The sequence below is a fragment of the Pelodiscus sinensis genome, chromosome 2 (genome assembly GCF_052426305.1).
Source record: "Pelodiscus sinensis isolate ZL-2025 chromosome 2, ASM5242630v1, whole genome shotgun sequence".
Classification (NCBI taxonomy): domain Eukaryota; kingdom Metazoa; phylum Chordata; order Testudines; family Trionychidae; genus Pelodiscus; species Pelodiscus sinensis.
The window spans coordinates 21647104-21662395 of NC_143053.1; the positions used below are offsets into that span (position 1 = coordinate 21647104).

The 15292-nt window shown below is 45.0% G+C and overlaps 1 protein-coding gene across 4 annotated transcripts in view; it reads left to right on the forward strand.

Annotated features, from left to right (window-relative positions):
• ATAD2 (ATPase family AAA domain containing 2) overlaps positions 1 to 15292 on the forward strand; it is an 88165-nt gene that overhangs the window by 38726 nt on the left and 34147 nt on the right. For all 4 annotated transcript variants that reach the window (XM_025178690.3, XM_075920165.2, XM_075920164.2 and 1 more), the window contains exons 18-20: positions 6675 to 6861; positions 10526 to 10711; positions 15056 to 15191. In XM_025178690.3, coding sequence (XP_025034475.2) covers positions 6675 to 6861; positions 10526 to 10711; positions 15056 to 15191 — 509 coding nt within the window. The remainder of the gene's footprint in view (positions 1 to 6674; positions 6862 to 10525; positions 10712 to 15055; positions 15192 to 15292) is intronic.

A 15292-nucleotide genomic window follows, 5' to 3' on the forward strand; every position in this document is an offset into this window, starting at 1 on the left:
GTTTGAGCAGGAAAGAGGCTGGAGCAGGAGAGGGACAAAATGCAAGTATTTCCAAGGCCTTTTATAACTTCAGCCACGTGGAAGGAAACCCATTGGTTCAAACAAAGCCTTCAGTGCAGCTAGGGGAAAATTACAGGAAAAAGATGGGAGTTTGGAATCACATGGGCAACTTACGTGTCCATGCATAATTTTGCTTAGTCATAGCAGCGGACATTACCTATACGTCAGATGAAATGTCCACAGGAAAGTCCATTTAGTGTATATGGGTGTCTCCCATGATCTGTTGTGACTAACATGTCTTTTTGATGGATAACTCAATGCGAATAATCCCTCCAAGATGTGATGATTGACTGCCTTCTCTTCATTGCCATAAAAGCAAACATTTGAAATATAGATTTAGAGCAACTACTCATAATTTTAAATACAAAAATGATACATTCATACAACAATTCATCAAATCATAACCTTTTTGTGGGCATCTTAAATGCCACATTTTCTACAAATTTTGTTGCAATGTAATAGGATGACTGCTTACTCGGTTAACTAGATAAGCCTGGACTTACTGGTTACACACAGGCTCCCACCCCACACTGCTGCCTCTGTTTATAGAGGCAGCAGCACAGGGCAGCAGCCAATTCTTTGGGAAGGGCTGGCAGGTGGAAGCTGGTATATGCCAGGAGCCAGCTTGAAAGCTGGCTCCCAGCATGCACTGGCTCCTGGGGAGCTGGCTACCACCCCGTGCTCTAGGTACATATAACCTTGTAATCACTGAAAATTTCAATGCTTACACGGTTATCCAATTACCCACTTTTTAATATCCCTTAAATATACAATAGTATCTGAATCAATAATCTATATGATAATTTAATCCGATAATGTCACTGAAGTAATGTAAGTATATGTATTTTCTGTAATCCATAACCTAAACCAGTGTTTCTTAAACTATGTTCCATGGAACACTAGTGTTCCATGAACAACTTGCAGGTATGCCGCAACCTTTTCTTTGTGTGTTTTTTGTCTGACAACAACAAAATTTAAGAAAATTTTCATAGGTTTTCCACATAAACATTATTGTTTCATGTTCTGTGGTCTCAAAGTTTAAGAAACACTGACCTAGACTACTGAAGCTTTACTGTTTTTTCTAGTATAGCTGATGTATCTTATTTTCTTACATAAGCCTTGTTGACAGCACACATTTATTTATTTTTTTAAAATTACAATAGAATAGAGAGACTCGATGCCTGTGCATTCATGCATTGATGGAATTGTTTAAGATCTGTCCCAGGGAGTGCTCCACTATAGGTGTTGGTGCATTCCAGCACCGCAGACTGTATTCTTCACAGCAGTACTTAGTGGGGCTGCACATGCACAGTGAGCAGGTTGCGTGGACACAGTGCAGTTGCATATGTGTCTCTTCTTCCCCATCGGTTCCTTTTAGCATCCATGCCTTAAGACTGAGCTCGGCAGTGTTTTTCACTCTTTATCAAATCCTGTAGATGAGTACTTAAATTTTGGTTATTTCTTCTCTGCTTATCATACCTTATCCAAGTTAGTCTTCCTTAAAAAAAGGGGGGGGAGGTTACTCCACGTTCTTCTCTCGTTGTTGTTGTTGCTGTTCACCACAGTGAACAGTGCCGGGGGTCTCTGGGCTTTAAATGCTGATCAGCCTGTAATGACGCCATTCCCATCTCCGACGGACATTCAGAATGCATTATGTATCTCGGCGAGTTCCGTGTCCAGCAGGACTGCTAGCACTGTGCTAAGCTTACAGCATGAACGCACAGAGACCAGGACCTTTGCCTTAAAATGCTCATGATGGAAAAGGAGTAACATCCATCCTCTGATCCAGGCATGGAACACCCTGACAAACCAAGACCTGAAAAGGGAAAAAAATCCCCAAAGAAACATGCCTCGCAAGGCTCAATTGCACAAATGGCACACAACCGGAAGATTTGCACTGAGGGCTGAAAGGGCACCATGCCTCAGTACTTCTGATGCCCTGGGCATTTCCAGCGCTGATCAGGCTCTCTCCAAGCGTGGGACGCATAGAGCCTGCACCAAGGCTACAGGTCTTACTGTGCCTGCCTCCTGTACCTCAGGGCCCACTGCAGCTCTGAGTAACCAGAGTACAGACAAGTTGGCACTGATGCCCATTGATACAGTACCATAGCACCACCCAACAGTGTCGCGATTACCTCAGCACTGCAACTCAAATCGCTACCAACTGTCTCCACGTCTGCACCAGTACCGATCACAGCGCCACCCATCATGGCATTGTCCACTGAGGCACTAGAGAGACCTCAGGTTTTCGTTTACATTTAATTCCCCTTTCACAGTACTGACATGTTACCAGCTTCAGTGACACCAAAACATGTCTCACTGCCTATACTTATGTAGGGATGATGACGACAATGGGGAAGTAACATTTGCACCCCAATTGTCACCTGGTTACCGAGATACCTGTGCTTTCGACCCATCGTAGCTTCAGGCAGCCCCATCAGCACAGGCATTCCTCCCAGGGTCCACACCAAGGGATGATGCTGCCACCACCACCTGTCCCTTATACCTCCCACTGGCAACGTTGGAGTCCATGGAAATATGACTATAGCGGAGTGGGGAACCTTTTTTGGGTTGGGGCCACTAACCCACAGAGATATCAACTGGGGGCTGTACACAAGTAAGAAGTAAAAAAAAAAAACACACACACACACAACACCCCTTGATGTGGTGTGGGTGTGGTATGTTTTTTTGTTTGTTTGTTTTTGTATTTAGAATTTTAGTGTGATGGCTGAGTTTGCTTTTCCTTGGGCAGCTGTGACCATCCCTTCCTCCCTTTTTTTAGCTCCCCATGCTGGGAAGGGGTTCTGGGGCTTGACCACCTGTGGACACCCCTTCCTCCCTAAAGGCATTCCTCCCTTCCCCCAATATCCTCTTTAGCTGTGAAGGGGGCACTGCTGGCAGTGTGTGGCCACCATATGCAGGGAAGTTATCGGGGGGGGGGGGAAGCTGGCCCCGCTGTGGCCTCCTCCATACAGGGAAGGAGGACTCAGGGGTTTCCTTTCCTTCCCACTCCAGATATGGATTTCTTTCTCCCCTTTCCTTCCCAGTCCCTACATGCCTACTTAACTATTCCAGCCTCTTCACAGCTGCGTGGTGCGGAGAGGAATGGGGGACAGCAAGCACAGAAATGCCAGCACATGGAGCTTCCCCTCCAGCCAGGTCTCCTGCATACAGGAGAGGAACTGGAAGTGTCCACCCATGCTGCAAAGGAGGCTGGAAGAAATAAAGCGGCCCCTGTGACTCCCAGCAGCATTTCATGGCTGCTGGACCCCCCTCCCCATTCCACGGGCAAGATTAAATTATTTGGCAGGCCAGATTCAGTCCACGGGCCAGAGGTTTGCCACCCCTGCACTATAGAAAGAAACACACAAAAAAGAAGGAAGCTCAGTCTGTTCCCTCTCCACCACAATCGGAGGATGTAGCAGAAGACAGCGGATCCACATTCTCATGAGTTGGGCCCAGATAAGTCCCTGGGGACACACTCATCCTCTTTATCTGATGAGGCAGTCATGCCACCACCTCCCACTGCAGCTGACAACTTCACATCCTTTCAGGATCTTATCAAGGGGGTGACGACTGATCTTAATATTGCTATGGAGGAGATGCTGGAGATATAGCATGAGTTTACCAATATCCTCCAGGCTACTGCATTGGCCAAGAATGCTTTGCCTATAAATCCAGCCATTATGGATCCTGCCACTGTCTCCCCACCACCACTTGTAAGAGCGTGTATAGGAAATACTACGTTCCCTCAAGGGGGTCCAAATTCTCTGGTGGTGGAGGTGACCCATTAGAGGAATAAGCAGCACTAGCCCTGCTCCACTCAGGATGATAAAGACTGCAAGCAGTTGGATTTGTTCAGCAGGAAAGTTTACACATCATCCACCTTGCAATTCAGAGTTGCTAATTATGCAGCACTGCTCAGCAAATATGATTTTGACTACTCAAAATTCAATACCTTTATTGAAGATATACCGGAGGCCAAGAAACAGCAATTCAAGGTTATCATTATGGAGGCCATGCCATATCACAGACAGCTCTACAAGCTGCTCTTGGTGCTGAGTATATGTTCACCAGATCGACAGCAACCGCAGTTGTCATGAGACGAGCCTCCTGGTTCAGCTCTTTGGCGTTCCCCCATGAGATCTAGTCAACTGTGGAATATTCTCTGTTCGGGGGCAAGAACTTGTTTTTGGCTAAAACCAATGAGGTCCTTCACTCCATGAAGGATTCCAGGGCACTATTACGATCTCTTGGTCCATACACCTGTAACTAGAAGGAGGCAGTATAGCTATCAACCTTACCTTAGACCAAGACATCCAGCATACACGTACCAGCAACAAAGACAGGACCACAAGCTGCAGCATCCCCCTCACGGGATGGGGCGCGCATATGAAAGGGTGCACAACTCAGGGTCTGTGGACACCGATAGAATGGGCTCTCCACATAAACGCTGTCGAGCTCAGAGCTGTACGGCTTGCCTGCCAACACTTTTTTTTTAACTGGCAATATCTGGAAAATACGTCAATACATACCAACAACATCGCCAGCATGTTTTATATAAACACGCAAGGTGGTGCCCATTCTCATGTCTTATGTATGGAGGCTGTTGCCCTGGGGAGCTGGTGCCTCACTCATGCTATTGCCATAAGCTTACGTCACTTTCTTAGTGCCTTAAATACCACAGCTGATGCTCTAAGTTAGAACCCTTCCTCAGGAACATGGGTGGCAGGCAGATCACAGAATTCTTGCAATAATCTTGAACCAGTGGGGATACCCTCTGATAGACCTTTTAGCCACAAAGGCAGACAAAAAGTGTCTCCAGTACTGTTCCAGGGCTGGCAATGACATGGGTTCCTTTGGAAATGCCTTCATTCTCAAGTGGAACCACCACCTACTATATGCCTTGCCTCCCATTCCCCTTTTCAACAAGACAATTCTCAAGATAAGGAAGGTACAAGGTGAGGATAATTCTTGTCGGAGCCAGCATGGGGCTGCAGGCTTCGTTTCCCTTCCTGAACAGAATAGCTGTGTCTCTCCCCAGTCCCATTCCCACACAAGCCAAAACTCTTACTTCAACCTGGGCTCCAGACTCAGCAACCACAGTTTCTCACACTGCACTTGAAAGCGTGGTACTTAGATGGCTCTCCGGGATAGAGCTGCAGTGTTCGACTCAGGTACAAAACATTTGTCTACACAGTAGGGCTCCTTCAACTCGAAAGACATATTGTTACAAATGGTCGTGATTTGTTCACTGGGCACCTCCCCACAACATCTCTCCGGAAAAAGCCCCATTACCTGTGATATTGGACTGCTTATTGCACCTTAAACAGTCGCATCTCTCTGTCAGCTACATTAAAATACACTTGGCAGCTATTACGACATTCCATACAAAAATTGGTACTACAATATTTGCATATCCAATGGTGAAATGATTCATGAAAGGCCTAGAAGCGCTATACTCTGATGTGAGCCCTCCACATCAACCCTGGGATTTGCATTTGGTGCTACACACCCTTACAAAACTGCCATTTGAACCAATGGCTACATGTTCATTCTTCCACTTGTCACTAAAAACTGAATTCCTAGTGGCTATAACATCAGTCCGGTGAATAGGCGAGAGAGCTGCCATAATGCAGATCCCCCATATACTACTTTCTTCAAAGATAAAGTTTCTCTGTCCATCCACCCCAAGGTGAAGCATTCATCCTTTCACATCAGACTATTCACCTACCTGTATTCTTTCCCAAACCTCATGCCAATACTTTCAAGGCACAAATGCATACCCTTGATGTATTCAGGGCACTTTCCTTTTACCTCCATAGAACAAGGCCTTTCAGAGCTTTGTCCAGCCTGTTTGTTTATATAGCAGAACACAGTAAAGGACAGCAGATATCCTCTCAGGTTACCACCATAACCAATTGTCACCATCTACCTTGATACGTGCCCTTTCCACCAGAGCAGTGGTCACATCAGTTGCCTACATTTGCATGGTCCCCATTGAGGATGTATATGCTGCGGCCACATGGACCTTTGATCAAATGTTTGCCAAATATTACACACTTTTGCAGGGACCTCTCTCTTACAGAGTGGCCAAAGCCGTATTGTCTATGGCGTACTTACCAGATCCAAAGTCCCTACCTCCATAGGACATATTGCTTTGCAATCACCTGCTGTGGAGCACCTACAGGGACTTCTCTTGAAGAAGAGGAGAAGGTTACTCCCCTTCAGCAGTAACTGACATTCTTCAAGATGAGTATCCTTGTGGGTGCTCCACTGCCCTTCCTTCCTCCTCTCTACTTTGGAGACCTTTTTTGTCAGGTTTCCAGGTAGAGAAAGAACGGGGGGGGGGGGGAGGGGCAGGAGGGCTGCACATACATTATCATGGTGCCTGCATGATCTGCTTCACCGCACATGCGTAGTCTCCGTTCCCACCAAGGCACTGCTTTGAAGAATCTGGTCTGCGGTTCTGGGACGCACTGACACCTGCTGTGGAGCACCCACAGGGATGCTCATCTTGAAGAATGTCAGTTACTGCTAAAGGTGGGTAACCTCTTTTTATTTCTTGGTATTTTGTTTTGTTAACTATTTAAGATTTCCTGTCCATGTTTTAGAAGTGCTTATCATCAGCCAACATCTTATAGACCACGGCTCTTGATAGTTGGAGAGCCCGGATTTGGACAGGGCTCTCATCTGGCACCAGCAGTAATACATGCTTTGGAAAAGTTCACAGTTTACACGTTGGATCTTTCCATTTTGTTTGGAATCAGTACCACATCACCAGAAGAAACATGTGCACAGGTATTTTTTTTTAATCTGATAGGAATAATAAATGATGTTTTCCAGAGTTGTTTTGAAGCAACATTTATTCAAGTGAGTCTAGCAAAACTCTGGCTTGTTTCAGTTTTAATTGATGTATTCTGACATTATGTGAGCATGTCTGTTTCTACTAGCCAATAGCCTGTCATGAAATGGGATTTTCGGGTTTCTCCTCCCTCCCTCCCTCTCTCTCTCTCTCTCAGCTCTCCCCTGCCTCTTTCCTCTCTGTCTCTTTCTCTTCTTCCCCTCCTGCCTCTCACTCGGGGGACTGTGGAGCCCAAACAGCTGTTTGGGCTTTGCGCTCCCCGTGCGGGGGCAAGCAACATAAGTGGCCGTTTGGGCTCCACCACGACAGCCCAGCTGAGCGGCACAGAAGTCAGCCGAGCGCCACGGCGGGAGGGAAATGGGGGCGGGGCGGTTACGTACACAGCTGGGCCCCGCCACCTGGCCGTGTACGTCATGTCACCGCCCTGCCCCCCCTTTCCCCTGCCGCCGCTGACCTTTGCACTGCTTGCCCCCGCACGGGGAGCACGGAGCCCAAACAGCCATTTGGGCTCCGTGGTCCCCTGAGTGAGAGGCAGGAGGGGAAGAAGAGAAAGAGACGGGGGGAGAGAGTCAGGAGGCGGGAGAGCCCAAACGGCTGCTTGCTCCCCCGTGGCAGCCTGGCTGAGCGGTGCAGAAGTCAGCCGAGCTCCAGGGCAAGAGGCAACAGCGCCCCCCAGAGGCAAGACTTAACGCTACAGCGTTAGTCACAGACATTGGGCTTCTATATATATGTATAGTATGTGTATATATTTATACAGGGCTCACCAGCTTCTCTGTCCAGCGATCTGCGAATGCGCAGCTCGCCCGAACCCGGCTCTTCCGGGTTGAGATTGTTGAGCCCTGAATAAAAATATATATATACACACTAAACTTTTAATCTCAGTTTGTAAAACGGTTCCTTTCTTTGGGTAATGATCAGCCAGCTAAGATGGATTATTTTTCTTTTTTAGTTTTCTGCAATGAAGAAATTTTTATAACAGAATGGAGCCTCACATAAAACATGGGAATGTTGTAGCACACCTACTTCCAAGATTAAACATTTAAACAATAGAACTTGAATCAGTTACATGGTTAAGTTTAACATGCTATTTACATCTGTAGTGCAAGACTCTCCTCCATCCTTGATTGGCTGATGTCATATGGGAGGATGTGGAGGTAGAGGACTCCCAATAGCCTCTATTTCAGTGAGAGGGTTCTCCTACACACTACTTTGGGAATCCACCTTCACACGGGGAAGATCTCACTGGTCAGCAAGGTTGGAGGAACAAGTCTTGTATGCGATCCTATTTCCTAATGGACCTCTACAATGGCCATATTGGGACCCATGAATTGCTTAGTGACAGCAGTTTAACATGCTACCCATACAGTCCTTCAGGGAGACCATGGTTTCACATCCTTCCCTATCCATGCATGACAAGAGAAAGTGTTTGAAGAGCACAAGGCTAGTGTATGTCATCCTGAAGCTTTGTTACTGGATGAGGTGATTTATGCTTCTACCACCTTCCATGGACACAGTTTCAGGGTTTACATTAGAAGGGTAGCAGACACCCTCCCAATCCATCTGGAGGATATCAAGATTGGCAAAAGCTGTTTGATGTTTTACAGTTGGGAACACCCTCCAGAGTGGCACTTTCTATTCTTAAGGCTCTCCTGGATCTGGCTAAAACAGTATGGCAAATGCCTGCCACTATTTCCCCAACAGGCAGAAGGCTGGATAAAAAGTACTATGCGCCCCTTAAGGATTCTGACCTCTTATTTTCCAATCCTTCACCTAACTCCCTATGGTGGATGCAGTGAATGAATGGGGTAGGCAGTACTTTGAGATCTGTTTCCTAAGACAAAGACCAAAAGTGGCTGGGTATCTTTAAATGTTGTCTTACTCCTCATCCATGATACTGCAGTTCTGGATTACAAACTACCAGCCGGTTATGGACAGTTTGACTTCACTAATTACAAAAAGCTCGTGGCCTTTAATGCCACAGAGCCTTGTGAATAGGTAGTACAGGAAGCAGTTCCTGTCTGTAGTTGCAGAGGGTCAGCTCTTCACCAGAAATATTCTCTAAGCAGCTCTAGCTACTGAATACACACATGCCAGATCCCTCTCCATGGTGGTAGTTATGTATATGGTGTCATGACTCCAATTCTGGGCTTTCCCAAAGAGGTTCAAAACACTGTAGAGGACTTTCTGTTAATGGTTATAAGCTTTTCCTAGAGATCATGAATGACTTTTTCCTACACCTGGAGACCATGTAAGGACTCAGGTATCACTCTACATTTCTTGGGCACGTACACCCATGTATGCAAGGTATATTTTAGAAGTTAGGATTACCTAGAGGTCATGCCCTGCCCAGTTTTTGGGATACCGTAGAATCCTGGAGTCCTCCCAGAAAAAGATATTGGTTTCAGAGCAGGAGGGCTGCCCAGCTGCCTTCCACAAACACCCAGGGTAATGTAAAAAAGCAGTTTTGATGGGCTGGTCAAGGATTCAAATCCTCCTTCCTTCCTTCTATGAATTTACAGTTGTGCCCTTTAGCTCATCTCTCTCTTTGGGGACCACATTTTCCATTTCCACAAGGCTTGGGAGCAGATGATCACAGATCAGTAAGTTTTTCTTTATTTAGGTACTTATGTGGCCCTATCACAGTAATATCTGAGTGTTTTGTAATCTTCAATGTGGTATTTAATCTCTCTCTGTGATGAAGGAAAGCGCTCTCTGTGGTGATGAAGGAAAGCGCTATCTCCATTTCACAGATGGGGACTTGAGACCTAAAGAGACTAAGTTACCTACCTAAGGTCACATAGGATATTTTGTTGCAGAGCAGGTTAATTGAACATAGGTCCAAGTTAGCACTCTAACCATTGGGTCAACCATCCTGCCTCCCTGTCTGATATCGGACACACATGTTCTCATCTTAAAATGATTAATCTTTTCTTGCTCCCAGTTTGACCCATCTTTCCAGAAGGAAGATAGAAGACAGTTTTCCAAAATACGTGTTGATTTTTCATTAGAATCCATGTTGTCAGGCTCACAGTGATTATCCTTATCCAATGAAAATTAATTCTTCCCCCATACCACTTTCTTGCTGCCTATACTACTAAACTGTGCACAACAGGAAAGTAATTAAAATCCCAAAGCAAAGTGTTTAGTTTTAAAATTCCATGACACATGTCAATGCAATTTTTTTTTTTATAATTTTACCTCCCTTGGGAATAGTTAAATCCTATGACCATATTGGAATCCATGGGCTGCCCATTGATAGCAGTTTAACAAACTATCAGTAATATTCAACTAGGCTTCAGTCCTGGGGGATTTTTTTCTACTCTAGGTGAGACATTAATTGTAATGAAACACAAACTAATAAATATACAATAAAATACAAATAATTTATAATTGTGTTTGTTTCATAGCTAATTCAAGAAGAAAGCTTGCCTCTGTATTAAGAATTGTTCTTTTCCCAGTTGCAGATACAGATTAACACAGCTACCCCTCTGAGTCTTTCCCAGTTGTTTAGTATGTTTGCTGTGAAATAGGAGTGACTAATTGATCTTTAATTATTTGTCAGTGACTTATTCATGTGTTTCCCAAATATTTTTTTACTAGTTGATCCGTGAAGCCAAAAGAACAGCACCAAGTATATTATATATTCCACATGTTCACTTATGGTGGGAAACTGTTGGATTCACTTTGAAAGCTACATTTACGACATTATTACAGGATATTCCATCATTTGCTCCAGTTCTACTGCTTGCAACATCCGATTTACATCATTCAGCTCTTCCAGAAGAGGTACTGTTTGTCAGTGCATTTAATATTCTCATTTCTTCTGTTGAAATTTGATATTAATTTAGTTTGGGTGGTTTATGAACCTGTCAATATTGTGATCTTTTGGGCAAACGTAGTAAAAAGCAGATGTTAATAGCCTTGGTAACGGTAAATTTAATTTTAAAAAAATAGTATTCTTGGTGTTCTTACTCATGTCCATTTAACATAGCTGTGTGTTGCCACCATGTGCACTGGTGCTGAAGGAGTTTCCTACAGGAGTACCTGTAGGGGCCAGCTTTGACACCCCCTGGAGTGGTGCACATATACTGCACTACATAGGGTAGTATGTACTTCCCATCACATGCCCAGCTGGGGTGTTGTGGCGCCTTTATTAAGGATGTTAAGGACTAGTTGACTAGTCGATTTTCTCCTCCCCCTCCTCCTCCCCCCCCCACTGCCTCTGTTAGAGGCAGCAAAGGGGAGGAAGAAGGGGTACTTGAAAGCGGCAGCACCGCACAGCTGAGTCACCACTTTGAAACCGCAACCCCGTGTTCTGGGAAAATACTGAGCAGAACGCGGGGTCAGCCGGGGACTCCCCAGCTGACCCTGGGCTCCACAGTGCTGCCCCTTTGAAATGCCGAGAAGGAGTTTCAAAGGGGCAACGCTGCACAGATGATCCACAACTCCGCTGTGCAGTGGCTGCCCCTTTGAAATGCCACATTGGTGTTTCAAAGGAGCAGCACCATGGAACTTGAGGTCAGCTGGGGACTCCGTGCAGCATTTTAGCGGAACCCGGGATCAGCTGGGGAGTCCCCAGCTAATCCCGGGTTCCACTGAAATGCCACTGAAACGCTGACCCTGGGTTCCATGAGGGTACTATGGCTTTGAAATGCACAAGAGCCCCTGCTTTGGAGACTCTTGTACATTTCAAAGCCGGCAAGCCCGCATGCAGCCCAGAGTCAGTGGGACTTCCCACTGGCCCCAGGCTGCAGGCAGAATTCTGCATTTGTCCTTTGACATGTACAAGAACCCCATTGGGGGCTCTTGTACTTTTCAAAGGAGGAATGCGGACGTACCTATCGACTAGAAGAGTACTCGATGGAAATTCCATTGATTCCTTGACTAGTCAGTTAACCGCAATTTAACATCCTTACTCCTTACAGTCCTGTTCTGCTTCACGACACCAGTTTGCAGTCCTCCTGTTTGGCCTGTCTACTGCCCCATGTGTGTTTACCAAATGTACGTTGGTGGGAGCAGCTTTCCTCTGGCATCAGGGAGTGCACATCTACTCATATCTTAACAACTGGCTCATCAGTGGCAAGGTGCCTCTCATCAGCTCAGCCTGCTCATTCATGCAGACATGTCAACATATTAGGGCCAGTACAGAACTTTGAATTTATCAGGGCAGTATTCTGTCTCTGACCCGGGCGAGGGTTTTGCTCCACCCAGATAGGTCTTGCTCCCTGGTAGATCTCATTGACAGTCTCCACTCATCACGGTAAGGGTATGTCTACATCTTCTTGGTCACGTGTCATACAGCATCTGTACATGCAGCCATGCCAAGCTTAGGCTGCATCCTCTCCAACCATGGCTGTCATCCGTCTTCTCCCCATCTGGGCAACCTCTGGATTGGGTTATGACCTTCCTTCCCTTGATCCTCTTAACACACTCCCTAGTGGATGAGTAGGGCAAATGTTACGGAAGGTGTCCTTTAACTGAACTACTACGCATATGTAATTTGTAACAATGTAATGACTCAATCAGTGGGTAGCTCTCTGCCCCCTAAATCATTCAAAGACTGTCCACCCAAGACACCACTTGATATACAGGTACAAACAAGTTACACGTTTCGCCTGAGGTATCAGGTTGCCACCCTCTGATATCAGATTACCACTCCCCTCTAAAGCTGCTTAGATACCACCCATCACCCTGTACCTTATGGTTTGATTAGAAGATCATCTCTTTCCATCATGCATTTTAGAGCCTTTCCTGAACTGGGGTCTGTATGTTCGGAGTGTGGATTCCAAGGTATTTTTTAATGACCAGTACCAATTACTGTTTTACAGTCGGTATCTAGAACCAATTATGCCACACCTGTGCCTTATACCAGTTAGTGTCGTTCATATTCTCAGCCCTGTTCGTGCCAAGTTCTATGAGCTGGGCCTGCCTCTTGCTCACAGCTTAGTTTTGCTTTGTTAGCTATGTTTTGTCCATTGTTAGCCAGGCCTCAGACCAGGCCTGTGCTACATATGATAGGCCTTCATCTTACTACATTGTGGTGTTAATTTTTCATTCAATTAACAATTTTTTTATTATCTCTTACACGCGCAGACCACAATTTTCAAAAAGCTAAAGTTGTTGATTACAAATATTGTATGGGCCATTTGCTTACCAGTGTCTTTCAGTTTGTGATTATCTCACAGATGATAAAGAGGTCCTTGATTTATCTTTTAGCATAAATATTTCTTTTAGAATTTTCTTTCTAGTAGAAAAAAATATCTTTATGTAGAATCTGAATTTCTGCAGATCAAGAAATTTAAGGCTGATGTGGGGGGGGGGGAGTTAGAAATTTAAAAATTAAAATGAATTTTAAAACTTTTTTAACCTTAACTTTAAAAAAATTATCTTAATGCAGAACCCCAGTTATTTCCTAATTAGTTGTCTGTGTAGTGCAGTTGACAGTTCAGTGAGGCACTTTTAATACAGTAGTCTTCAGTGGGAGCCAAGCTAAACAAATGTTCCATATGTGGCCACGTCCATGAAGGGCTAATTTTAAGGAAATCTAACTGCCGCCTTCCAGTGATTGCTCATGTCCATTGCATTGAGGTGTGTGCATGCCCCGCATGCATGATTATTAGAAGGATTTTTTCTGCTCCATGGTACCTATTGGGCCAGCAGGGGAACCCACTGGAGTGGTGCCTCTGTGGCATTGCATATATATCCCTGTTGGCCCTGTGCCCCCTCAGTTGCTTCTTATCGCCTGTGACAGTTATTGGAATATTCTGGTAATTGCTAGTGCAAGTGCTTCCTTAGTGGTTCTTTTGTAAATCGAATATCTTATCTAGGTGTAGCTATATTTGTAGTTGCTAATGGTGTTACTTAGTGGGGTTTCCCACCCCACATTAGCTTCCCCATGGCCTCAGGGCTTTAAGCCCTGTACAAAGTGCTTTACATTCATGCCCTGCAGTAACTATTGAAACGGTTGGCCCAAAATTTGCTTTTGGGTGTGCAAGCCATAGAGATGTCAGGAGTCTGACCCAGTGGTGGACGTTCTGACAGCCAAGCGTCCATCTAGAGTGGCCCTACCACTTAAGTTGGTGATTAACGTGACCAAGAGCTGTGTCAGATGCTGACATGGTAAACTGTGCCCACTTCCAGCGTTTTTACCAAAGGTGATGTCCTAATTTCATGTAAATCGGAATATCTTCCAGTTTTCTTTCCTGAACTGCACGCTAATAATAAAAAACGAGATTTCCGTATCTCGGATATGAGACATACTTCGGTTTTTTATTTAGACAGAACAAAATCATTCTATTAGGGATTTGACAGTGTAAACATGAAAACAGTTAACTGATGAGCCCAGTTAACCATTAAACTTTACGGTTACATGCAGCTGCCCCTCCCACTGCTGCCTCTGATGCCCCTCCCCCCTTGTGTAAAACCAAAATAAACGCATTTTAATATCCCTATATTCCAGAGGTTCCCCCAACTCTTCATCTTTATAGCAGAAAGGATGAAGGGTCTGCTAGTTTCTGCTAGGGATGTAAGCGACTAATCAACTATCTGATAAACAAAAACTTATTGGATAGTTGACACACTAGTTGCTCTATCGGATAGAGGCAGCAAAGGGGAGGAAAGAGGACAGGGCGCAGGGAGGAACCGGCTTAAAAGTTCCTCCCTCGCCTCGGCAGCGTTCCACCTTTGAAATGTACAAGATACCCCATTTGAGCTCTTGTTTCAAAGCAGAAGTACCTCATGGAGCCTGGGGCCAGTGGGGGACGTGTTCTCTTGAGTCCCCCACTGGCCCCAGGCTTCACACTGCATTACAGTTCCCGCTGGCGCTTTTGTACATTTCAAAGCGTAAGTGCTGCATGAGTACTGCCGAGGGGGAAAAACATTCCTACAGTTGTGCACATGGCTGACATGCATTAAAATGGAATAGACCTGAGCAACACATCTCTAAGAACAGTTACAAAAGTTAGGTAACACTTTTTTTTCTCTAATTTATTTACCACTGTTGCTTCTGTATTGTGCTCTTCAGATTGTTCTTCTATCTAGTATAAAAATGCACATGAATTGCACTTTTTTGTAATGTTACAGGATTTTTTTTTAAATTTTATAACTAACCTTTCTTCCTCCCACCCGTAGGTGCAAGAATTATTTGCTGATGATTTTGGAGAAGTTTTCACTGTCCAGTTACCTAACGATGAAGAAAGGAGGAAATTTTTTGAAGATTTAATTCTGAATCAAGCCTCTAAGCCTCCTGTATCAAAAAAGAAAGCAGGTTAGGATGTGTTACACACATCATTTTACCAGCTGTGCTCTAACGTTACTAAAATTACACACTGGAGTATGGCTATGAACGAGTAGTCGACTAATTGATTA